The 25,984-nt window shown below is 44.8% G+C and overlaps 1 protein-coding gene across 1 annotated transcript; it reads right to left on the bottom strand.

Annotated features, from left to right (window-relative positions):
• Positions 1–1,344: 1,344 nt before the first annotated feature.
• Positions 1,345–25,984, bottom strand: FSD1 (fibronectin type III and SPRY domain containing 1). The gene is made up of 13 exons (XM_060784949.2): positions 25,851–25,984; positions 20,392–20,487; positions 19,967–20,098; positions 18,197–18,298; positions 16,998–17,020; positions 16,687–16,808; positions 13,774–13,983; positions 12,350–12,448; positions 11,754–11,913; positions 11,544–11,623; positions 7,650–7,901; positions 7,156–7,244; positions 1,345–2,274 (listed from the first exon to the last, which is right to left on the bottom strand). The coding sequence occupies exons 1-13, from the start codon at positions 25,863–25,865 to the stop codon at positions 2,164–2,166; spliced, it is 1,491 nt and encodes a 496-aa protein (XP_060640932.2). The 5' UTR covers positions 25,866–25,984; the 3' UTR covers positions 1,345–2,163.

The raw sequence follows: 25,984 nt of genomic DNA, 5'->3' as shown, positions 1-25,984 counted from the left end.
TGACCAGAAGCTGGCCACTTGGAGTGCCTCTGGTGTCACTGTGAGAAGGTCCTCCATTGTGCATGTGGCAGGGCTCAGTTGCATTGTAATAGGTGGTCTGTGGTTTGCTCTTCTCCACTCTCACATGTCATGGGCTCCACTTTGCAGCCCTATTTCTTAAGGTTGGCTCTGCATCTCATTTTGCCAGAGAGCAGTCTGTTCATTATCTTCTAAGTCACCCAGCCTTCTGTGTGCCCAGGAGGGAGTTTCTCATTTGGTATCAGCCATGGATTGAGGTTCTGGGTTTTAACCTGCCACTTTTGGACTCTCACTTGCTGAGGTGTTCCTTCAAGTATCTCTGTAGATCTTAGGAAGCTATTTCTTGATTTAAGGCATTAGCGTGATGGCTGATTTCCGAACAGAGGATGGGCCAGAGATGTCACTGCCTTGGTCCTTTCATTCTTGGCTGCTACTTTCTGGTGGATATCAGGTGGTGCAATACCAGCAAAACAGTATAATTTCTCCAGTGGAGTAGGGCGTAGACATCCTATGATAATGCGACATGTCTCATTAAGAGCCACAGCCATCATTTTAATGTGGTGATATATATTCCATAGTGGGCATGTGTACTCAGCAGTAGAGGAGCAAAGCGCAAGGGCAGATGTCTTCACTGTATCTGTTTGTGATCCCTAGGTTGTGCCAGTCAGCTTTTGTATGATATTATTTCTAGCATCCAATTTTTGTTTGGTATTCAAGCAGTGCTTCTTGTAAGTCAAAACACAGCCCAGAGTGACTCCCAGTAATCTGAGTGTGCTGCAATGCTCCAGTGGGATTACTTCCCAGGTAATCCTCAGAGCTTGTCTATTTTAACGATGAAAAGAACACGTCTACATTTTAGATGGATAAGGATTCCGCTGGTTTTCCCTGTAATAGGCAGGAAGAGCACCTAAAGCTTCAGAGAGCTTCTGTCCAACCATTTCAAAGCTCCCTGCTTGAGCGGTTATGGCACGATTGTCAGCATCGATGACACTCTCTGTCCCTTCTGGCAGTGGCTGATCATTTGTGTAAATGTTAAACATTGATGGAGCAAGCACACTCCCCTTGGATAGATTTGCATACGGGTCTCCACAAGTCAATCTGAAAATAACAGAGCAATAAATAAGTTCCAAAGTCTGTAGTTGAGCACCTTCCTTTGGATCCTGATCAAGAGAGAAAGGGATTTTAATAATAATAATAATAATAATAATAATAATAATAATAATGTTTGCTTCCTTTTATTTTTGCTTAAAAATCTATTTAAAGTCGTTGTTTCGCCTTGTGGCGGGGAGTCCCCCATTCCCAGACAAGCAGAGACAGTTTGGTGGGTTATGCAGAAGTCTACCATTTATTGTTAAGGCCAGAAGCTGGTTGTGTGGTGAGACATCAAAATAAACAAGGACATTGCAAACAAACTATACAAGCAGCTCACAGTATGCCAAGGAAAAGTGACTCTTTTTGGACTGCAACTCCCAGAATCCACTGGGGAAGCCAGCGGTTCCTTTGTGAAATGAGACATACCCTCCGACAGTGAGACCAAGCAACAAAGCTGTGCAGTGCGGCATGTCCCTATTTTAAAATTTTCAGCGTATCCATCCCATTCCCACCCTCTGTGACCACTAGTCCTATTATTTCCAATGGCCCGTCCTCATTGGGACATATTCCCCGACCCCTTTGGAGGAATTTCCCCTAAAGAATAGAACTTCAACCATGGCAAATGAGAACATTGCACTGTTTGGCATCCTGTGAGCTGTACAATCTGAATCGACAGATATAAAACGAGAGCAAAGTGGACAACAGAACGAGACGAGCCATGGAGTGAACGCTCGGCACAGGTTGCAGTCTTTTTTTTCCAGCCGAGGTTAGTTGAAGGCAAACAAAAGTGGGAGATTTGGGAGAAAGACCCTTGCGATGGATAACAGCAGGGGACTTTCTCTCCCTCTCTCTTTTACAATCGAGGACAGAGGAAAATAAAATACATTCATAGTGAGCCCATTCTGGGCAAGTTTATGGGTCAACATGAGAACCAGGAGGTGAGAAAATAATCCTTGTGCTAAGAAAAAATAATACTGGTGTTGTAATTTGTTGGTAAGGTTGGCCATTCCGCTTAAGGAGAGAGGCTCGTGATCGTGCGATAACGGCGCAGTTCTACGATAAGCTGGCGTTGGAACTGCTGGTGGCGCTGTTGCGCTTCTGAAGGCATTTGACGGCGCTGGGGACTTGCAACCCGGAGTAGACATGGAAGCTGCCGCACCAAACCTAATCGAAAGAGAACAGAAGGTTGGCAAAGAGCTCTCACAGATCTTTGACTTTCCGTATCGTTTGGACTACAACTCCCATTGTCCCTTAGCATGCTGATGGGAGCTAGAGAATAAGGCAGCTCCCCATCCTCATCTTTTTCTTACACTGTTTCCATATATCCCTGGTGTTTCAATAATAATAATAGTTATATACAGTAGAGTCTCGCTTATCTGACATAAATGGGCCGGCAGAACATCGGATGAACAAAAATGTCGGATAATATGGAGTCTCCTACTGTTATCCATCCGACGCGGCACTAGACACCTAGAATACTAACAACAGGGACTCAAAGAGTTAAGGCAAGGCAACGCCTCGGGGTTAGAGAGCCCAGCAGGAAGTGCCAAGATGTGAATGAGGAGCGTGGAAATCACAGAGGAAAGGAGGGAGGACGTCTCCGCTTCTGATCCTGCCTCTTTATTTATTTTTATTTACTATATTTGTATACCGCTTTTCTCAGCCCTCGGGTGACTCAAAGCAATTAACAGTAGCAAAATTAAATGCTCAAAACATCATAAAACAGTTAAAAACAATTTAAAAAGTAGCATAATAAACAATCATTATACATCAATAAAATATCTCATTAACGTCTCATAGTTAGAATCAAGATCCAGTTTCATCATCCAATTGTTCCATATTCCTATATTCATTACACTGCTTTTTCAAATGCCTGCTCGAACAACCAGGTCTTCACTTTCTTCCGAAATGCTAACAGGGAGGGGGCCGATCTAATATCTGTAGGAAGGGTGTTCCACAGCTGAGGGGCCACCATTGAGAAAGCCCTGCCTTTCGTTCCCGCCAGACATACTTGTGATGCAGGCGGGACTGAGAGCAGGGCCTCCTCAGACGATCTTAACGTCCTACTTGGTTCATAGCAGAAGAATCGCTCGGACAGGTAAGTTGGGCCAGAACTGTTTAGGGCTTTATAGGCTAAAGCCAGCACTTTGAATTGTGCCTGGTAGCAAACTGGCAGCCAGTGGACCTACCGGGCATGCTCCCTGAGCGTCACTCCTGTTAGTAACCTGGCTGCCGTCCGTTGGACTATTTGAAGCTTCTGGACAGTCTTCAAAGGCAATCCCACGTAGAGAGCGTTGCAGTAGTCTATATGGGATGTAACCAGAGCGTGGACCACCGTGGCCAAGTCAGACTTCCCAAGGTATGGGCGTGGCTGGTGCACAAGTTTTAACTGTGCAAATGCTCCCCTGATCACTGCTGAAACCTGGGGTTCTAGGTTCAGCTATGAGTCCAGGATCACACCCAAGCTGCGAACCTGCGTTTTCAGGGGGAGTGTAACCCCATCCAACACAGGCTGTAACCCTATGCCCTGTCCGACCTTACGACTGACCAGGAGTACCTTTGCCTTGTCTGGATTCAATTTCAATTTGTTCACCCTCATCCAGACCGTTACAGCGGCCAAGCACCAGTTCAGGACCCGAACAGCCTCCTTAGTAGCAGGTGAGAAGGAGTGACAGAGTTGGACATCATCCGCATACAGATGACACCGCACCCCGAAACTCTGGATGATCCCCCCCAGCGGCTTCATGTAGATGTTAAACAACATGGGAGACAGCATTGAACCCTGAGGAACCCCACAAGACAATGGTTGTGGAGTTGAGCAGGAGTCTCCCAATAACACCTTCTGAGATCGTCCCTCTAGGAAGGACCGGACCCACTGCAAAGTAGTACCTCCAAGGCCCATTCCTGCGAGGCGTCCCAGAAGGATACCATGGTCGATGGTATCGAAGGCCACTGAGAGGTCCAGCAGAACCAACAGGGACACACTCCCCTGTCTAGCTCCTAGCGTAGATCATCAACTAAAGCAACCAAGACTGTCTCGGTTCTATGCCCCGGTCTAAAGCCAGACTGTGCTGGATCCAGATAATCCATGTGTTCCAAGAATACCTGGAGTTGTGAAGCCATCACACGTTCCAGGACTTTGCCCAAAAAGGGGAGATTGGAAACTGGCTGATAGTTGTTGAATTGAGTGGGGGTTCAGTGATGGTTTTTTCAACAGTGGTTTTATTATAGCTTGTTTTAAGCTCACCGGAATATTGCCTTCTTGAAGGGAGGCATTAACCACCACCTTTACCCACTCGGCCAATCCCCCTCTGGCCTTCTTTAAAAGCCAGGACGGGCAGGGGTCTAGGACGCATGTGGTTGGCCTCATTCCTCCAAGTATCTTGTCCAATGAATCCATCAAATGAATCCATCAAAATCGAAGAAGCAGGTGCTCCAGCTGCATCCTCAGAGATTGCCGTTAACATGGTGTCCAGACCACAACGGATCAAAGCAACTTTGTCTGCAAAGAACTGAGCAAAAAGCTTCACAGCGGGGTGCCGAGTTGTCAGGGCTCCCATCCTGGATGGTGGGATTTAAAAGGCCTCTGACAACTCGAAATAGCTCTGCCAGACGGTTCTTTGCAGATGCAATATTGACCACAAAGAAATATTTCTTTGTGGCCTTTATTGCCATGGCATATGCCCTTAGAAAGGCAACAAGCCATGTTCGATTTGGCTCACTCGGATCCGAACACCGCATGCTCTCTAGTTCTCTCTTCCTTCGCTTCATCGCTGCCTCGTTGAACCAAGGAGGTGGTTTAGCTCGGCTACTTGAGAGGGGACGTTCTAGAGCAATCGTGTCTATTGCTCTAGTCATCTCCCCATTCCAGAGAGTGACCAGGGCATCAAAATGATCACCTACTGAGGTGGCGGGAAACCCCCCCAAAACCGCCAGGAATCCATCCGGATCCATAAGCCTCTTTTCCCCCTTTGCTCCCTCCTCCTCTTCCTTGTCTTGCCTTTCTCACTTATTGGGAATGGAGAGAGAATTGGGGAGCACTCCTTTAATTGAAGGGGAAATGCTGGAGGAAAAGGGGGGCGTTGGATAAGAGCGTCGGATAAGTCAGAATATCGGATAAGCGAAGATCGGATAAGCAAGACTCTACTGTACTTTGTTTATATTCTGTTCTATCTTCCTGAAGGGACTCAGGGCGGATTACAGTACACATATAAGGAAAACATTAAATGCTGTTATACAATAACACAGACAGACAATACATAAAAGAGGTAAAGGCTTCCCATTGTTTTCCATCTCTAACATCTGGAGGCATTGCTCGACTCCGTCCATGGGAGAGTGTGTGCTGTGGCTCCATCTTCCATGCTAAAGAGCTTTGTTGTCTTTAGACACTCTCCTGATTGAATTGCTAGCATGTCCGCATGGGTGTCTTTTATTATCTCCCCGCCAAAGCGGTACCTATTTATCTACTCATATTACTTTTTTTCGAACTAGCAGAAGCTAGGCTGACGGTTGGGAGCTCACTGCAACTCGGGCTTGAACTGCCAACCTCTTGATCAGCATGATATTCTGCAGCTAGCAGATTAACCCACTGTGCTAAAGCCCTGCACTTTTGAGACTACAGTTCCCATGATCCGCCACTATTGATCGGTGACTACAAATATTATTACTTCCCAATCTCTAGACACTGTTGGCACAGTCTAGAATTGCATTGCTTCATCATACTCTTAGTTTTAATACTCTTGGATGTAATTCAAGTAGCCTGGAAGACTTGAATGCATTTGAATATTAACCAGATATTACTGTATTGCCTCTTTACCTATACTGTGCTGTATTGCCTCTGCTCCATAATAAGATAAAGGTAAAGGTTTCCCCTCACATTAGGTCTTGTTTTGTCCGACTATGAGGAGTGGTACTCAACTCCATTTCTAAGCCAAAGAGCCAGCGTTGTCCATAGACATCTCCAAGGACATGTGGCCAGCATGACTACATGGAGTGCCGTTACCTTCCCACAGAAGCTGTACCTATTGATCTAATCACATTTGCATATTTTTGAATTGCTAGATTGGCAGAAGCTGGAGCTAACTACAGGAGCTCACCCCACTCCCCGGATTCGGACCACCAACCTTTCAGTCAGCAAGTTCAGCAGCTTAACCTGCTGCAACACCAGGGGGCAGTAATAATAATAATAATGTTTTATTTATAGCCAGCTCTATCTCCCTGGAGGGACTCAGGGCGGCTTACAACAAAATAAAACATAGTGCCAAATAGTGGCCGGGCTTAGCACAGTGGGTTAAACCACTATGCTGCAGAAAATCCTGCTGATCAAAAGGTTGGCAGTTCAAGCCTGTGTTGGGGTGAGTTCCTGCCATCAGCCCCAGCTCCTGCTCACCCAGCAGACTGAAACAGAAATGTGAGTAGATAAATAGGTACCGCTTTAAAGCAGGGAGGTAATAAAAGGCACACATAAGGACATGGGTTATCCAATCTGGAGGACATCTATGGATGACAAAGGCTCCTCAGCATGGAAGACGGTGTGATGGCGCCTCCCCGTGGCCAGAGTCAAGCACAGCCTCAAGATGCTGGAAATGGGAAAAGATGGGAAAAGCCTTTACCTCTGTATATGTATTATCTGTCCTTGTTAATGATGTATATGTGTTCTGTAATTCGCCCTGAGTCCCCTCGGGGAGCTAGAACAGAATAAAGTATGTTGTTGTTGTTGTTGTTGTTGTTGTTGTTGTTGTTATTGTTATTATATGCTAAGAATAACATATAACAAGTCCAAAACAAACTCAATAAAATTATAAATTATCAACTTAAATAAACATGACATAATACACTTACACATTTACCACATTATTATATTCTTTAAAACTCATTATCTGGCCCGAGGAGATTTGAATTCATTGAGAGTGGCCAGATATTCTTGTGATGCCTCTTTACCTATGCTGTGCTACCTTTCCTTCAGCTTCAGCTTTACCCTGCTTTTGCTTTGACAGTCAGAAGGACTTGAGATTTTGTTTCATCTACTCCAAAAAAAACCCTTACCATGAAGGCTGGGAGAACTGGCTGGGTGAATTTGGCTCGAAATGTATGGAGCAGCTGCTTGGTTTTAGCATTGTAGAACGACAGGAAACCTGGAAGCAGACAACATGAGAAAAATAATGAGATAGAGTGTCACCCACTAGGCTGGGAACACCTTTCCACCCAGCACCACACAGAGTCCAGGAGTAACTAACTACAGCAGTTTATTTACAAAAAGCATATACATAAGGGAAAATGGGCATTTGGGTTGTAGGTTTTTTCAGGCTATATGGCCATGTTCTAGAGGCATTCTCTCCTGATGTTTCGCCTGCATCTATGGAAAGCATCCTCAGAGGTAGTGAGGTCTGTTGGAACTAGGAAAATGGGTTTATATATCTGTGGAATGAGCATGGAAAACCTACCCACAATTCTGACCCTATGAATTTGCCTCAACTGCCATGGCAACAGGTTACAGCATCCTGTGAATTGTCATTTTCCTAAGCACTAAGGAGACTTGCCTTCATGGAAATTGCAGTAGACACCAATGATATCTGGAACTGGGACTTCTAGTATTTTGGCTTTGTTGTTGTGTTTGGCCGTGAAGCTGACTTGAAGCCAGTTGTTGAGGTGGAGACACCAGGAAGAAGGGGTCTTTCCCAGCTGGTCAAACTTGCCAAGCGATCGGTAGGCCACCCCAATTGCGAAGGCTTTGCTGTCACGGTCATAGCGCACTTCCCAGTAGTGCTCCCCGTCATCGATCAGGGTGTCTCCTGCAGCAGATAGGAAGGCAAATGGAGTGGGAAAGAGGCTGGGAGGGAGAATTTCATAGTCAGCATCTCCCCACCATTCCCAAATACCACAGTTTCCCTGATTGGCTAGTGACCAGTTAGTTAGTGGTGGAGATTCTTTGTTGGTTAGCTGGAGTGCCGTATTGGTTAGCATTGTCTAGGATTCCTTATTAGTTAGCATTCTCTTAGCCCAGGGTTTCTCAACCTTCCTATTGCCATGACCCCTTGATACAGTTTCTCATGTTGTGGTGACCCCCAACCATAAAATTATTTTTGTTGCTACTTCACAACTGTAATTTTGCTACTGTTAGGAATTGTAATGTAAATATCTGACATGCAGGATGTATTTTCATTCACTGGACCAATTTGGCACAAATATCTGATACGCCGACATTTGAATGATGTTGGGGGAGGGTTGATTTTGTCATTTAGGAGATGGGATTTATAGTTCACCTACAATCAAATAACATTCCAAACTCCACCAATGATGGAATTGAACCAAACTTGGCACATAGAACTCCCATGACCAACAGAAAATAATGGAAGGGTTTGGTGGGCCTTGAGTTTTGGAGTTGTAGTTCACCTACATCCAGAGAGCACTGTGGACTCAAACAATGATGAATCTAGACCAAACTTGCCACGAATACTCAATATGCCCCAATGTGAACACTGGTGGAGTTTTGAAAAAGTAGACCTTGACATTTGGGAATTGTAGTTGCTGGGATTTATAGTTCACCTACAAATACTGCGTTTTCGGATGGTCTTTTGTGACCCCTCTGACAACTCTCGTGACCCCCCCACGAGATCCCGAGCCCCAAGTTGAGAAGCACTGGGTTAAAACAATGAAGGTGTGTAAAATTTATAGAGGGCTATATTTGGAGTTTCCTATACAAGCTGGAAAAGAAAGACAATGTGCTGGTACGGCTGTACCAGGAGCTCCAACTTCTTTTCCTTTCTATTGAGTGTTTGCATGTATTCCAAAGTTTCATGCATTTTGCAATAAGGTGGCTTCCCTTGGTTTGCAATCATCGGGCCAATGACCCATCAGTTATCAGTTATGTTATTTAGTTCTGCCCCTTTTTCTGGGTTAAGGAGGGAAAAAGGGGACCTCTAGTTCAGTCCACACAGAGAAGCCTTTCATACAGGATGTGAATCAGTTCCACTTGTAGAAAGCTTGTTCTTTTACAGCTTTGCTGGGGGGATCCAGTCCCACAGCTCTACAGAGAACTACAGCATAGCCTTTGTTGGGGAATTTAGTTCCACAACTCTACAGCCAGCTCTTTGCTGGAGAAATACAGCTCCACTGTTCTACAGTCAGCCTTCGCTGGGAATTGAAAGCCTTCTTTCCTCTTGGAAATCTACTAAAGGACTCTGTTTGGTAAGGACCACTCGCGGCAGCCATAACGCAATTTGGACCGGGTATAGGGGCCCATGCCAGCAGAGCTTAAGTCAGATTGCCTTGGGAGGGGTCCAGGATTTCCCTTGTAGAAGGAAGAAACAGTTTATGAAGAAAGTTGCCTGTCCCTTGTGGACAAGATTTAAGCAAGTCACCAGTTTATTCAAAGTCTTGAAGTATTTGTTTGATTTATTGAAGATTTAAGCAACAATAAAAACTTTGTCGAACTTTCTAAGTCTTTAAAAGAACTTTGTGTGGGGAAATCCGAAGGGCCTCTCAGCCGAGGCACCCCTGGCGTCCCGTTGGGCATTCAGAAAACACGTCCTGTCTACAGACTCTTTCACAGGCCCAGCGCGTGACAGCACAGACAACGTGCTCTGTACTCTGTGCCATGATGTGATTAAGTGCAGACATGTACAGAGAATGTGCTGTACATAGTTGTAAATAAAGTAGAAGAGCTGCTTTCGTTTAAAGGTCGAAGAAACTGAGATAAGAACGGGTGACAGAAATTCACCTTGATTTGAGGGAACTGCAGTTCACCAACATCCAGAGAGCACTGTGAACACAAACACTGCTGGATCTGGACCAAACTTGGCACACAGATCTGATATGTTGAAATTAGATTACTGGAGGGGTTTGCAGGGAACTGACCTTCCTTTCTGGAAGTTGTAGTCCACCCACAACCAGAGAAACTGCAACTTCCACAAATGTTGGACCTGGACCATACTTGGCACACAGAACCCCCATTACTAACTCAACCTACTGGAGGGCTTTGAGGGGATTGACTCATCATAGTGGGAGGTGTAGTTTACCCTACAGTCAGGAAGCATACTGAACCCCACCCATGATGCATCCAGAGCAAACTTGCCCATCACAAACTTTAAGTACTGATGGAGTTTCAGGGGGTTAACCTGGCATTATGTGAGTTGTAGTTGTGCTGGTACGGCTGTACCAGGAGCTCCAACTTTATTTGCTTTGTATTAAATGTTTGTTTGCAGTCCTAGGTTTCAGGGACTCTGCAGATAGGTAGCTTCCTTTGGTTTCAGTCATAGGGCAAGTCACCTGCCCATCATCGTTAAGTTTTGGTCCCGCGACTTGCTCAGGGCAATTGGGAAGGAAAGGGAGCCATTTTTTAGTTAGTCTCAGCAAGGAAAGCTAATGTACAGGACGTGTGCAAGCTTCCCCTGTACAAAAGCTTCAACCCTTAAGACTTTCCGGGGGAGAACAGTCTTAAGAGCACCCAAGACTTTCCGGGGGGAAACAGTCTTAAGAGTCTCCAAAGATTTACAGGAAAACAGCCCTAAAGACCAAAGAACTCCAGCTGGAGAATATCTAAGCCTTTACTGGTAGGTCCACTCGGTGCTTCGAGATGCAGTTTGACCCGGTAGCGGAGCCCACATCAGTAATGGTTAGATTACAGTCAGCCTGAGAGAAGTTAAAAAGGGGATTTTCATTTAAAGTAAAGAAGAAGTTATTGAAGACTGTTGCCTGTCCTTCGTGGGCAAGATTAGGAAGTCACCAGTTGCATAAAGCCTGGAAGCATTTGTTTAGCTTTATTGAAGACAAGAGAAGTTTCTGTTTGATTGTTCATTAATAAAAAACTTGGTTATACTTCACAAGCCATCTAAAGGTCATTTGTGGTGGAAAACCTCTGAGAACTTCTCTTTGGGCCCCCTGGCTTCCCGCTGGGCAAAGGTTGCACGTCCTGTTCTAAAGGAAATTCTTTACAGGCTCAGCACGCGACAGAACAGTAGTTCACCCACAACCTTATGCATTTTGTACAATTAAAAATGGACTTTTTCAAATAACCCAGGCAACGCCTGGTACCCAAGCTGGTGTGTGCGTGTGTGCGTGTGTACGTATGTATGTGTGTGTGTGTGTGTGTGTATGTATGTGTGTATACACACACACACACACATATATATGGCACCTGCGGTGTTTGTTTCTGACCCTGTTCGGTAGATTTCCCTTAACCTTCTGGATATTGAAAAGTGTGGCTTGTTGTGGAAACAAGGATTGGAGACAAAGTTTCGGTAGTGACACCTTTTCCCCATGAAAATAACTCTTCCTTCATTCGGAGGGGAAGATTTCTCTCACTTCCTGTTGTCTCATCCCCGTTCTTAACTAGGAGTCGTTTGTCATTCAAATGTTTGTAACTCCAGGACTGCCTGTACTAGTAAACACCAGGCGCCAGCAACCCTATGTTTGAGGAAATCCACGAGTCTCACCCAAGACCGTATAAGATTCGGCAGTGAAGCGGTCTCTTCCACCACGTCCCGTCAGCATTCTTTTCGGGGACTGCACACACCTGAAGGGAGAAAGAGGAGACTGGGAGGAAAAGCACCAAGACTCTTTCCCTGCAATCTGAACCCGCCACTCCTTGTGATGCAGCAGAAAACAAGACCTCAAGGTGTCCTATGGAAACACGGCTCTCATACCTGGCAGGAGAGTTCACTGGAGAGGCAGTGCGGCCTTTGCCGTCCTTTTCCCGGGCCTTGATGTCCTGCACTTTTCCGCCCATAGCATCCCATTCTACGTTGAGGTCCTCCACCTTGAGGTTCTGGTGGCTGGTGGTGGCATCCAAGCGAAACATGAAGGCTGAGGACAAAGAAAAGCCAAGTGTGACCAACTCGGAGAAGGCCGCTCGACGGAGTCTCCCTCTCTGAGGCTGGATGGCGATCTGTTGGGAGGGCTTTGACTGTGCCTTCCTGCACAGGGGGTTGGCCTAGATGCCTTTTGAGAGTCTCTTGCAATGGATTATCCTTCTCTGGAGGTTTCTCAACTGAGGCTGGATGGCCATCGGTTGGGAGGGCTGGTGGAAGAGGGTTGGACTAGATGCACTTTCAGGCCTTTTCTAAATCTAGTGAAGTATAGACTGCTTGGGCGTCTAGTGGAGTCTCACTCCCAAAAAGAGGCTAGATGACCATCTGTCGGGAGGGATCGGATTGTGTCCTCCTCCATGGCTGAAGGGGGTTGGACTAGGTGAGGACTTCTTATAGTTGACAGAAGCCCTTCTCCCAACCTTCTTCCTCACCTCTGGTTTCCAAAGTGACGGGCTCCGAGAACTCCCCTGCCACGGCCTTATTGCAGGCTTTGACCCGGAAATTCATGTACTTCATGTCAAATTTCAGCCCTGCGGGTTAAAGATAGGTTGTCGACATGGAAATGAAAAGTATAGGATCCTGTTAAGAACTGAATTATCAAGACTCCCTTCTCCAGCTCATTTCCATCTTTACTGAGACGCTGAGAAGTCAAAAAACATTTTCAAGGCAATGCTATGCTCCTCCTTGCATGTCTCCATGGCAATGTTCTACCCCATGGATAGATAGAGAGATAGAGAGATAGAGAGATAGAGAGATAGAGAGATAGATAGATAGATAGATAGATAGATGGACGGACAGATAGATAGATAGATTAATAGTTAGATGGATGGATGGATAGATGGATGCAAAGAGAGATATGTAGATGGAAGGATAGTTAGATGGATGGATGGATAGATAGATAGATACAGATGGATAGGTAAATAGATACAACAACAACAAAACTTTATTTATATCCCACTCCATCTCCCCATGGGGACTCAGGGTGGTTCGCAGACATCAAAAGGCAAATATTCAATGGCTTGGACTGTAATAAGTAAGTAATACAATTTAAATAAAATACCATTTAAATGGTATAAAACAAATAGTAATCAAAGCAAGAATAACCATCCTATAAAACACATTTAAACGACATTAGTAAAGGGGAAATTTAAATGCCATTTCCATAGATAGATATGGATGGATAGATAGATAGAAAGATAGATAGATAGATAGATAGATAGATAGATAGATAGATGGATGGATGGATGGATGGATGGATGGATGGATGGATAGGTGGATAGATAGGTGGATAAATGGGTGGGTGGATGGATAGATAGATAGATGGATAGATAGATGGATAGATAGGTGGATAGATGAGTGGGTGGGTGGATGGATGGATAGGTAGATGGATGGATGGATGGATGGATGAACAGGTGGATAGATGGGTGGGTGGAAGAATGGATAGATGGATAGATAGGTGGATAGATGGGTGGATGGATGGATGGATAGATGGATAGATAGCTAGGTAGATAGGTGGATAGATAGGTGGATAGCTGGGTGGATAGATAGATGGATGGATGGATGGATAAATGGATAGATAGATAGGTGGATAGATGTGTGGATGGGTGGATGGATGAATAGATAGATAGATGGATAGAAGGGTGGATAGATGAATGGATGGATAAATAACTTCTGGGTGGATTGGCTTTTCTCATCCAAATTCTCTGCTAACTTTCTGCATGCTGCATGTACAGTTGGATGCCTCTAGGTATTATTATTATTATTATTATTATTATTATTATTATTATTATTATTTACCTGCCTCTCCTTGATAGCCCATTCCATCAATGAACACCATGCAAAACCCCAGACTCACCGGAGAGAGTGTACTCAGTCTCCTTGATTCCTTCGATGACCATCCACGGTTGGTCTTCTTTCACCCGGGGTGGACCCTCGAAGTTGGTCTTGCGGTATTCTAGCACATAATGGTCAATCTTACTGTCCTCGTCGGGCATCCTCCAGGCCAGTGTCACGCAGTTGTCAGCTACCAGTGATTCGGCCAAGTCGATCTCTGGTGCGCTGGGGACTAGGCAGAAATTGACAACAACAACAATGTAGTTCTCCAAACTGTAATAATCATCATAATATTTTCTCTGTAAATGATAGCTATTCATTTGTTTATTTTATTGTGTCAGAAGCGAATTGAAAATACAGTTATAATGTATAGAAAAATCACAAACAAAATTAAAAATTAAATTTCCATTGACCAGAAGCTGGCCACTTCGAGTGCCCCTGGTGTCGCTGTGAGAAGATCCTCCATTGTGCATGTGGCAGGGCTCAGGCTTTGCTCTTCTTTACACTCACGCATCGTGGACTCCACTTTGTAGCCCCATTTCTTAAGATTGGCTCTACATCTCATGGTGCCAGCGCCTTCCAAGTCACCCAACCTTCTGTGTGTCCAGGTGGGAGTTTTTCATCTAGTATCAGCCACTGATTGAGGTTCCGGGTTTTAGCCTGCCACTTTTGGACTCTCGCTGGCTGAGGTATTCATGCAACCGTCTCTGTAGAGCGTAGGGAGCTATTCCTTGATTTAAGGTATTGGTGTGCTGGCTGATATCCAAACAAAGAATGGACTGGAGATGTAAATGCTTTGGTCTTTTCATTATTGGCTGCGATTTCTTGACGGATGTCAAGTGGTGCAGTACCAGCTAAACAGTAGAAATTCTCCAATAGTGTAGGGTGGAGACATCTTGTGATAATGCGACATGTCTCATTAAGAGTCACATCCACTGTTTTAGCATGGTGAGATGGGCATGCATATTCAGCAGCAGAGTAGCAAAGCGCAAGGACAAATGTCTTAACTGTATCTGGTTGTGATCCCCAAGTTGTACCAGTAAATTTTTGTATGATATTATTTCTTGCACCCACTTTTTGCTTGGTAGTCAGGCAGTGCTTCTTGTAAGTCAGAGCACGGTCCAGAGTGACTCCCAGTTATTTGGGTGTGCTGCAATGCTCCAGTGGGATTCCTTCCCAGATAATCCTCAGAGCTCAAGATGCTTGTCTGTTCTAAAGGTGAAAAGCACACGTCTGCATTTTAAATAGATGAGGAATCAGCTGGTTTTCCCTGTAATAGCCAGCAAGAGCACCTAAAGCTTCGGAGAGCTTCTGTTCAACCATTTCAAAGCTCCCTGCTTGAGCGGTGATGGCACGATCATCAGCACAGATGAAACTCTCTGTCCCTTCTGACAGTGTCTGATCATTTCTGTAAATGTTAAACACTGACGGAGCCAGCACGCTCCCCTGAGGCAGGCCGTTCTTCTGTTTCCACCATCTGCTTCTCTGGCCCTGGAACTCAACAAAAAAGCTCCTGTTTTGAAGCAGATTTCCTGCTTTCCTGATTTGAAGCAGATTTGGCACGCCACCCAGTGTGCCGATGACCACTGGGACCACCTGTGCTGGTTTATGCCAGAGCCTTTTGAAGCAGATTTCCTAGAAATTAGGTGAGGTGGTAATCCATAATGGCAGCTACAAAGTTCAGAAATGAAACATACATCTCATGAGAGGATAGCTTTGGTGAGTAGGACGTTCAGGATTCCAGTCCTTATTGTTCTGAAGAAAGCTTTACATTAAATTGGAATGATGAAATAATAATAATAATAGTAATCAAAATAATCATTATTATTATAGTTATAATAGTCATAATAGTAATCACAATTATTATTATTATTATTATTATTTTACTGACACAAAAACACAGTATGTCACAGCAAATGAGATCTATATGCTGGATTTCGTATCATAAAATCACAAGTCGAACACTTCCTAAGCGTCTAGGACTGTGTGATGTATTTTCGAATGATGCGCGCAGAACCAAGTAAGGTGGCCTTTTGCAATTGACAGATCGTGATTTGTCAATGTTTATTGTTTTCAAATGCCGGTTGAGATATTTTGGCACGCCACCCAGTGTGCCGATGACCACTGGGACCACCTGTGCTGGTTTATGCCAGAGCCTTTGCAGTTCGATTTTGAGGTCTTGATAATGGCTGAGTTTTTTCTGTTGTTTTTCCTCAATGCGACTGTCACCTGGTATGGCATGGTATTATTATTATTATTATTATTATTATTATTATTATTTCTTACGGCCTCTTCCTGTGGCATGAGGCAGGTCACAACACAGTGAAAAAAATAGCAAAATAGGCATTGTATTAAATACACATGTTAACACGTCTTTCCATGAAATTCTCATATTCAAATACATGGAGGAAAGATTAAAATATAGAAAGATGTGAGTCACAAATTCATTGTTAAAACTAACAACTATGATTGCATCCAGACTACAACTCCCATCACTCATGACCTCATTGGTGAGGGATGATGGGGAGATGTGATCTGCCGTATTGGGACAGAAAGGAAGAACCAACTGGGAGTCAAACTTGGAACAATGGCAAAATGGTGCATTAGTTAGAATGACTGCGAAAAGTCTCAACAACTTTCCCTAGTTTCAAACTTTGCATTATTAGCTTATCAATATGGTTTTTGACAGAAAAAGAAAGGGAAACAGCTCCACGACAGCACTGCAAGGGAAATCAGAGCTGGGCTGCTGTAAGTTCTTTGGGCTGTGTGGCCATGTCCATGACACCTGGGGGCTCATGAGGAACATGGCCATACAGCCCGAAAAACTTAAGCAACCCAGTGATTCCAGCCATGAAAGGCTTCGACAATACATTGAAATCAGAGCTGCCTATATGCATCAGTGGGCACCATTTGGACCTGAAATATCATTGGTTACCTGGCAGGAACTTTAGGGATTGTATCATCCGACGTTCTTGTGCGAAATCAACCATCAAGTGGCTCATATTGTCACTCACTTTGGCCTTAAGGGACAGGCGGAAGGCAGGGGCCATGGTGATGCTGGAGGCAAAGCGAAGAAGAACAGAAGAGTCAGGGAACAGCCCGCAAAGGCAACAAGGTACTGTTGGGTTTGCCTACTTGGATTTTTGGTTGGGATGGGAAGGAGACTGTTGCCTTATTGTGTGCCCTAAAGACTTGGATTATATGCAAAAGACGGAAGGTGAGGCCTTTTTCAAGTGTGCTACGTACCTGTCCTTGATCTGTTTCGCAGCCTTCGAAGCAGTGCCAAGTGGTTGAATGAAGAGAGAAAAGCAGAAAGAAAAAGAAATAAAAATCAAGGCAAGGAGTCACAAGGAGTTCAGCCATCAAAAGGAGCATCTACAGCAGTGTTTCTCAATCTTCTTAAGGTCACACTCCCTTAATATAGTTCCTCATGATGTGGTGACACCCACATACAATTATTTTCGTGGCCACTTCATAAGTGTCATTTTGCTACTGTTCTGAATTGCAATGTAAATATCTGATATGCAGGATGTGTTTTCATTCATTGGGCCAAATTTGGCACAAGTACCCAATAGGCTCAAATTTTAAATATTGGTGGGGTTCGGGGGGAGGGATTGATTTTGTCATTTGGGAGTTGTGGTTGCTGGGATTTATACCAAAGAGCATTCCGAACCCCACCAGCGATGGAATTAAACCAGACTTGGCACACAGAACTCCCACAACCAACAGAAAATACTGGAAGAGTTTGGTGGGCATTAACCTTGAGTTTTGGAGTTGTAGTTCACCTACAATCAAAGAGCGTTCTGAGCCCCACCAACAATAGAATTGGGCCAAACTTCCCACACAGAAGCCCCATGCCTTGAAAGGGCTCACTGGCGTGAGCCTCCCTCCAACCTCACATGCTCTCCGTCGCACGCACATGCGCACCATGTTTCCATGCACGAGCACACCTGCTCTCCCCTCCCCGCTTGGAGTCTCAGGATCAGCCCTCCCCTTCTCTGAGAGGCCAGCCAATCACAGAGGAGGAGGGCTTTTGGTGGAAGGATTCGCCATCTGCTTCCAAAAAGGAAGAGAAGGACAGGCGGAGAGATCTTCAGCCTTCTCTGCCACATCATGAAAAAGAACTGGCTTTAATGGCCATAGACGCCGAAAGGGCCTTTGACAACCTGAGTTGGGAATTCTTTAAAGAAATATTCAGAGAACTAGATATAGGCCATAATTTCCGAAACGCCATAGAAATATATATTTTCTGATGGTCTTTGGCAATCCCCCTGAAACCCACTTGCAACCCCCTCAGGGGTCCCAATCCCCAGGTTGAGAAACACTAATCTACAGACACCCCTTTCCTAACCAATGTCTTTCAGACTCCGACAGAAGCTATTCGGCATATTCCTGACCCGGAAGCCAGTGTGGTTTCCTGATTATTATTTTTTTCGGGCTTTTACCTGGTTGAAATCGTGGTTCTCAGCTCCCTGCAAGGTCTGGTTGGCCGTCTCCAGCAGCTCCTCGGAACTCTCCAAAGCTTTGGTGCAGGCAGCCAGCTGGTTCTGCCAAAAAGACCAAAGAGAGGAGTGGAGAGGCCAAAAGAGGAAAGAAATGGCCAAGGATAGGCTGGCTCCATTCAGAAAACAAAAAGATAGAAATGTTATTTTAGTTAATAGAGTTGCCAGCTAAAACTACAGACCTCATCAGACCCAACAAATACTAATTGCCCAGTATATTTATAGATAACACAGTTTAAATATGACACCAAGCACGGTGGATCTGAGCCTGGCTGCTCTTCTCTCCCTCCCAGGCAAGGGCAATGGCAGTAGACCCAAATGTATGATGGATCTGTTGCCTGGCTACTGTTCTCTCCAAGGCAAAGGCAATGGCAGCTGGGAAATGGAGGGACTTCCAAGGCAAGAAGGGTCTGAGTCAAGCTGCTTGCCTCTCCCTCCAAGGCAATGGCAGTTGGGACATGGAGGGAGTTCCAAGGCAAGAAGACAGGGCCTTCTGGGTGGTGGCCCCTCAGCTGTGGAACGCCCTCCCTAACGAGATTAGATCTGCCCCCTCCCTCATGACCTTCCGGAAAAAGCTCGAATCCTGGCTATGGGATCAAGCATTTGCAGGATAGATGGTTTTAACAGACTGTTTTTTTTAGTTGGCGGCAATGGATTGAAAATGGTTTTAATGGACTGTTTGAACTGATGGCGATGGATTGATTTGGAGGATGACATGAAATGGCGTATTGTTTTAATGTATTTATAAGTGTTTTTAATGTAGGTTAAATGTACTTTATGTTGTATATTGTTTGGCTCCAAATGGTGCCTGCTGGTAGCTGTCCTGAGTCCCTCTTCGGAAGCAAGAAGGACGAGAAAGAAATGCTCTTAATACATAAATCTATATAAATAAAAATGTAATGTTCGTTTGTGATATTCACAGAACTCAAAAACCACTGGAGGAATTCACACCAAATTTGGACATGATACACCTAACAACCCAATTTATGTCCTCCACTCAAAAAATTTGATTTTGTCATTTGGGAGTTGTAGTTGCTGGGATTATAGTTCACCTACAATCAAAGAGCATTCTGAACCCCACCGACAATAGAATTGGACCAAACTTGGCACACAGAACTCCCACGACCAACAGAAAATACTGGAAGGGTTCGGTGGGCAGTGTCCTTTGGTTTTGGAGTTGTAGTTCACCTACATCCAGAGATCACTGTGGACTCAAACAATGATGGATCTGGACCAAACTCTACACGAATACTCAATATGCCCAAATGTGAACACTGGTGGAGTTTGGGGGAAATGGAATCTTGACATTTGGTAGCTGTAGTTGCTGGGATTTATAGTTCACCTACGATCACAGAGCATTCTGAACCCCACCAATGATAGAATTGGGCCAAACTCCCACACAGAACACCTACGTGGGCCACAGCAACGTGTGGCAGGGGACAGCTAGTAATAAATAAATAAGAAGGATCTGAGTCAAGCTGCTTGTCTCTCCCTCCAAGGCAGCAGGACCTTGGAAGGAGAGCCAACGCAGGATGGATCTGAGCCTGGCGGCTTGTGTCTCTCTCAAAGGCAAGAACAATGTCATCTGGAGCATGGAGCGAGGGCCTCTCGCCAACCACAAGGTCAAGTCATGATGAATCTATACCTGGCTGGTCTTCTCTCCTTCTGAGGCAAGACAATGGCAGCTGTTTATCGAAGACAGCACTCCCTTACCTGCAGGTCATAAGTCCGGCTGGCCCGGTCTTGCTTGATCTTCATGACCATCCCTTCCTTCAGTTCATCCAGTAGAACATACAGCGACTGGAACTCAGCTTCCAAGTCTTTCTGGACCCGATCTGAATTGGCCTGAAGGAAGCCAAAAAAACAGGGTTAACCCGGAAGCCAGGAGAGAGACTCCCTTTTAATAAGTTTATACCCCGTTTTTCATCATGGAACAATTTCAAAGAGGGGTTGCAGTTGGGATTAGTAGTTTCTGTGTCAGGGATGCTGTGATTCCCCTTTCATTCCAGACTTTAAAGGAGCATAGAATCCTTGGGCATCTGGAACAAACCCCAACAGTCAATTTACGTACAGCCCTAACACGTACAGGGTGTGGTTTTGCACCATCGAGATCCAGTCAGCTGAATTTGGAGCATTACCTCTAAGTTCTGGAGCATCTGTTTGAGGACATAGATGAAGTTCTGGATTTCTTCATTTTTCACAGCAAGCGTGGTGATGATTTTACGTAGAGCGTCCTATTCCAAAGAAGAAAAAGAACGTGCATGAGAATGTGACAACTTTTTAAAAAGTGGGATAAAAAAGAAGCTTGTGCAAGGATGAGCATCTTCCAGAAAGCTTAATAATAATAATAATAATAATAATAATAATAATAACTACTTTATTTATACCCCGCCACCATCTTATCAAGGGATTCGGAGTGGCTTACATGAAGCCAAGCCCAACAACACATCAATAAAACAAGAAAGCAATAAACCAGGGGGGTTGGACTGGATGGCCCATGCGGTCTCTTCCAACTCTATGATTCTATGATTCTATGAAAAAACAATACAATTAGTATAAATCACATACAAATCATAACACACAAGGATTTAAAAACCTGTGGCCGGGCGAAATGTAATAGTTTAAAATTAAAAAATAAAAGCTGGGCATGAACAAGGTAGGATATATCTAGTAGGAAGGTTTTAAAAGAAGTGATGGGAACGCAATCCAATGAATAGTTAAAGTAGGTTCTTGTGGGTTTTTTCGGGCTATAGGGCCATGTTCTAGAGGCATTTCTCCTGACATTTCGCCTGCATCTATGGCAAGCATCCTCAGAGGTGCTTGCCATAGATGCAGGCAAAACATCAGGAGAAATGCCTCTAGAACATGGCCCTATAGCCCAAAAAAACCCACAAGAACCTAGTGATTACAGCCATGAAAGCCTTCAACAATAGTTAAAGTGCATTCTGAGGACATTTTGCTGGGAATTATTTCCTTATTCTGGGAAGGCACACTAGAACAGCCACGTTTTCAGGCTCCTTCTAAAGACTGCCAATGTTGGGGCATACCTGATATCCCTGGAAAGTGAGTTCCAGAGTTGGGGGGCCACCACCGAGAAGGCCCTCTCTCTCGTGCCCATCAACCACATCTGCGAGGGGGGTGGGAGTGAGAGCAGGGCCTCTCCAGATGATCAAAGAGATCGTGTGAGTTCGTACACAGAAATGCGGTCACTCAGGTAGGCGGATCCCAAACCGTTCAGGGCTTTGTAGGTAAGAACCTGCACCTTGAATTGGGACTGGAAAATAAACGGTAGCCAATGTAGTTCCTTAAACAGGGGGGTTGACCGCTCCCTGTAAGTCGCGCCAGTTAGTAAACTGGCTACCGCCCGTTGTACCAATTGGAATTTTCAGGCCATCTTCAAGGGCAGCCCCACGTAGAGTGCATTACAGTAATCTGATCTGGAGGTGACTAAGGCATGGACCACCCTGGCCAGATCCGACTTCACGAGGTACAGTCGCAGCTGGTGCAAATTTACACAAAGGTTGCTCTATATGTGCGTGTGTGTATATGTATGTATATATATATATATATATATAGAGAGAGAGAGAGAGAGAGAGAGAGAGAGAGAGAGAGCGCAACCTATGTGTAAAAGTGGATTTAAGTTTTCAAGAACAATATGCAAAAAAATTGCAGGAGGTAATCATGATCTCTACTGAAACATTAATAATGTCCTATGAAAGTTTATGCCTTTGTAAAAGCTGAGATAGATGGATAGCTGGATACATAGATAGATATTTGGATGGATGGATGGATGGATGGATAGATAGATAGATAGATAGATAGATAGATAGATATGAATAAATAGATAGATAGATAGATAGATATGATAGATGGCTGGACGGATGGATGGGTAAGCAATTTCTGGGAGGATCAGCTTTTCTCATCCAAATTCTAATCTAACGTCCTGCATCATCATCATCATCATCATTATGCTGCAAGTCGCAAGTCGCTTCTGGTGTGACAGAATCAGCCATCTATGAAGACGTTGCCTAGGGGACACCCGGATGTGTTACGATCCTGCAGGGAGGCTTCTCTCATGTCCACCATTCTACAACTATGGGAGATGGCACTGAGGATATAACCTTGACCTCCTATTTGTGCAGCAGTGCACTAAATCAGTGGGACCACCAATACCAAACACATAGCACCGGCCAATAGTATATCAAGTGTTCCCAACTGTAAGGTCTCAGGAAGTTCGATTTAAACAAAGATTCAACTTCAGAAAGGCAGGTTGGTCTAAATTCTCAGAGTGGTTCTCAACCTGTGGGTCCCCAGATGTTTTGGCCTAAAACTCCCAGAAATCCCAGCCAGTTTACCAGCTGTTAGGATTTCTGGGAGTTGAAGGCCAAAACATCTGGGGACCCCAGGTTGAGAACCACTGTCTTAGGTGATAAGATCATATCAGTCGCCCCAATCCCTGACAAAAACAGAAGAACGGTCTGCCTCAGGGGAGCGTGCTCGCTCCATCAATATGTAACATTTGCACAAATAACTAGCCAGTGCCAGAAGGGACAGAGAGTTTCATCTATGCTGACGATTGTGCCATCACTGCTTAAGCAGGGAGCTTTGAAATGGTTGAACAGAAGCTCTCCAAAGTTTTAGGTGCTCTTACTGCGTATTACAGGGAAAACCAGCTGATTCCTCATCCATCTAAAACACAGACATGTGCTTTTCATCTTAAGAACAGACAAGCACTTCAAGCTCTGAGGATTACCAGGGAAGGAATCCTGCTGGAGCACTGCAGCACACCCAAATACCTGGGAGTTACTTTGGACTGTGCTCTGACTTACATGCAAAAAGTGGGTGCTAGAAATAATATCTTACGAAAGCTGACTGGAAGAACCTGGGGATCACAACCAGATACAGCGAAGACATTTCGCTTTGCTTGCGCTTTGCTACTCTGCTGCTGAATACGCATGCCCAGTGTGGAAGACATCTCACCATGTTAAAACAGTGGATACGAGAGAGATACTCGCAGGAACACCTCAGCAAGCAAGAATCCAAAAGTGGCAGGTTAAAACCCAGAACCTTGATCAGTGGCTGAGACCAGATGAGAAACTCCTTCCTGGGCACACAGAAGACTGGGCAACTTGGAAGGTACTGAACAGACTGCGCTCTCGCACGATGAGATGCAGAGCCAATATTAAGAAATGGGGCTACAGAGTTCATGACATGCGAGTGCAGAGAAGAGGAAACCACAGACCACTGACTAAAATGCAACTTTAGCCCTGCTACATGCACAATGGAGGGCCTTCTCACAGCGACACCAGAGGCACTCCAATTGGCCAGCTTTTGGTCAAAGGACATTTAACATGCCAAGTTTTAAAATCCATTTTAACGGTACCCTCAACTTGCTTCTGACATAATAAATAAATAAAATTATTATTATTATTTGAAACGCAACAAGATGAGTCCACAGCAGACAAGATCACTCTGCGGGCTGTTGCATTGGGTCACATGTCGGACACTTCCCAAGTGTATAGGACTGTGTGATGTATCGGCAAATAATGCGTGTAGATCCCAGTAAGGCGGCCTTTTGCAGCTGGTTGTGTTTAAGTGCAGGCCAAGGTCTTTAGGCATTGCACCCAGTGTGCCGATCACCACTGGAACCACCTTTACTGGCTTGCGCCAGAGTCTTTGCAGTTCGATCTTTAAATCCTCATATTGTGTCAGCTTTTCCAGTTGCTTCTCTTCAATTCTGCTGTCACCTGGGATTGCAACATCGATGATCCATACTTTTTAACACGATCATGAGGTCAGGAATATTGTGCTCCAAAACTCTGTCTGTCTGAATTTGGAAGTCCCAGAGGAGTTTGACGTGTTCATTTTCTGTAACTTTTTCAGGCTTGTGATCCCACCAGTTCTTTGTTGCAGGCAGATGGTATTTGTGGCACATGTTCCAATGAATCATCAGAGCAATGGTGTTATGCCTCTGCTTGTAGTCTGTCTGTGCGATCTTCTTGCAGCGGCTGAGGATGTGATCTATTTTTTTCATCAGCTTCCTTGCATCATCATCATCATTATTTACCTGCCTCTCCTTGGTAGCAATTTTAGAAAGGAAGTGAGGAGAAGGGAAGAAATGGGGAAGAAGGAAGAAGGGAGGGAGGGACGGAGGAGAGAAAAGGAGGAGGGAGGGAGGAAAGAAGGAAAGATGGATGAAGAAGGAAGGAAGGAAGGAAGGAAGGAAGGAAGGAAGGAAGGAAGGAAGGAAGGAAGGGGTGAGGGAAGAGGTGGAAAGGAAAGGAGAAAAGGAAGGAAGGGAAAGGAAATGAGGGAGGAAGGAGAGAGAAGGATGGATGAAGGGAGGAAAGAAGGATGAAGAAGGAAGGAAGAATGAAAAGGAAGGGAATGAGGTAGGGAAGAGAAGGAAAGGAAATGAAAGGAAGGAAGGGGGAAGGAGGAGTAACAACAACAACAACAATGTTGTAATTATATCCCGCTCCCTCTCTTCAAGGGGACTCGGGGTGGCTTACAACAAGAGGAAACAATGTATATAATATCAGTCACACTTACAATCCAAAAAAGGTTAAATCAAAACAAACAAATCAAAAAAGACAAATCACAATACACTCTTGGGATCAGCCCATGCTGAAATGGCAAGTCCGCAACCGATATTGCATAGGAATATAGGATATTTAATTGACAATAATTCAATTGGAAAATAGTTGTGAAATATGTATCGCTTTTGACTCCCAAGGGTGTTTCCTTCTGTTTTCTTATATGTACACTATGCTTACATATATGGCAGGGTGTAAAAATTAAACCCAATTTGATACTAATAACATGAATTGAAGAGGGGGGGGGGATGAACATATTGAGGGCCCAAAGAGCAGAGCAACCTTGTTCAACAAGGCAGGAAGGCACAGTCAAAGCTCTCCTGACAGATGGCCATCCAGCCTCAGTTCAAAAAACCATCAGAAGGGTGATCACTACAGAAGTGGAAGCACTGGTGCTGTTCAACTGTAAGAACCACTGTTTATTCTATAATTTACAGCTAGACTTAAGTAAGTAAGTAAGTAAGGAAGGAAGGAAGGAAGGAAAGCAGACACATACCTGCTTTCTCATCTAGCCATACTCCTGGAATGCCAACCTGGGCTAATGTGGCAAAAGATTCCTGCTGTGATTTTCAAAATTTGTTAAATCAGAGAAAAGTAGCATATCAAGAGCCATATCCTTTGATATGCTGGGTTTCTATGTGCGGAGGGTTGTCATTTGAACACAGAAAGAGCATACAGAACCCTGAAGCTATGACTACCCTGCAGGTCTCTCTCCTTCGCTCCATTCTGAGTATTTTCTCCTCGTCTTCCTCCTCCACTCCCCATCAATTGTTCAGAAGCAGGGGACAGGCCTATCTTTTTCCTTCCTCCCTTAACATAGCAGGACGAAGATGACAAAGCAGAGGATAAAAAAGAAGGAGCCTAGGGATGGAGGAGAGGAAGAAGGGCTCCAAAGCACGGCTGAAAGGAAGAAGTCACTCTTGACAATGGCAGCCTTTCCTCCCTCTGGTCCAGCCATTGCTGCATCCCCAGCATCCTTCCCCATCAGCATCCTTACTTACCTTTTGGTCCCCCATCTTTCTCTCCGGTGTGGTTTTCCCTCCCTTGGCATTAACAAAGCTGATGGGGAAGGAGGAGGGGAGGGACGTGGTGGCCTTTCTCCTCCCCGCGTCAAGGAGAGAGCATGCTGGGAAAG

Source organism: Anolis sagrei, chromosome X (genome assembly GCF_037176765.1).
Source record: "Anolis sagrei isolate rAnoSag1 chromosome X, rAnoSag1.mat, whole genome shotgun sequence".
Lineage (NCBI taxonomy): Eukaryota > Metazoa > Chordata > Lepidosauria > Squamata > Dactyloidae > Anolis > Anolis sagrei.
This window is presented reverse-complemented; position numbering and strand designations above follow the sequence as displayed.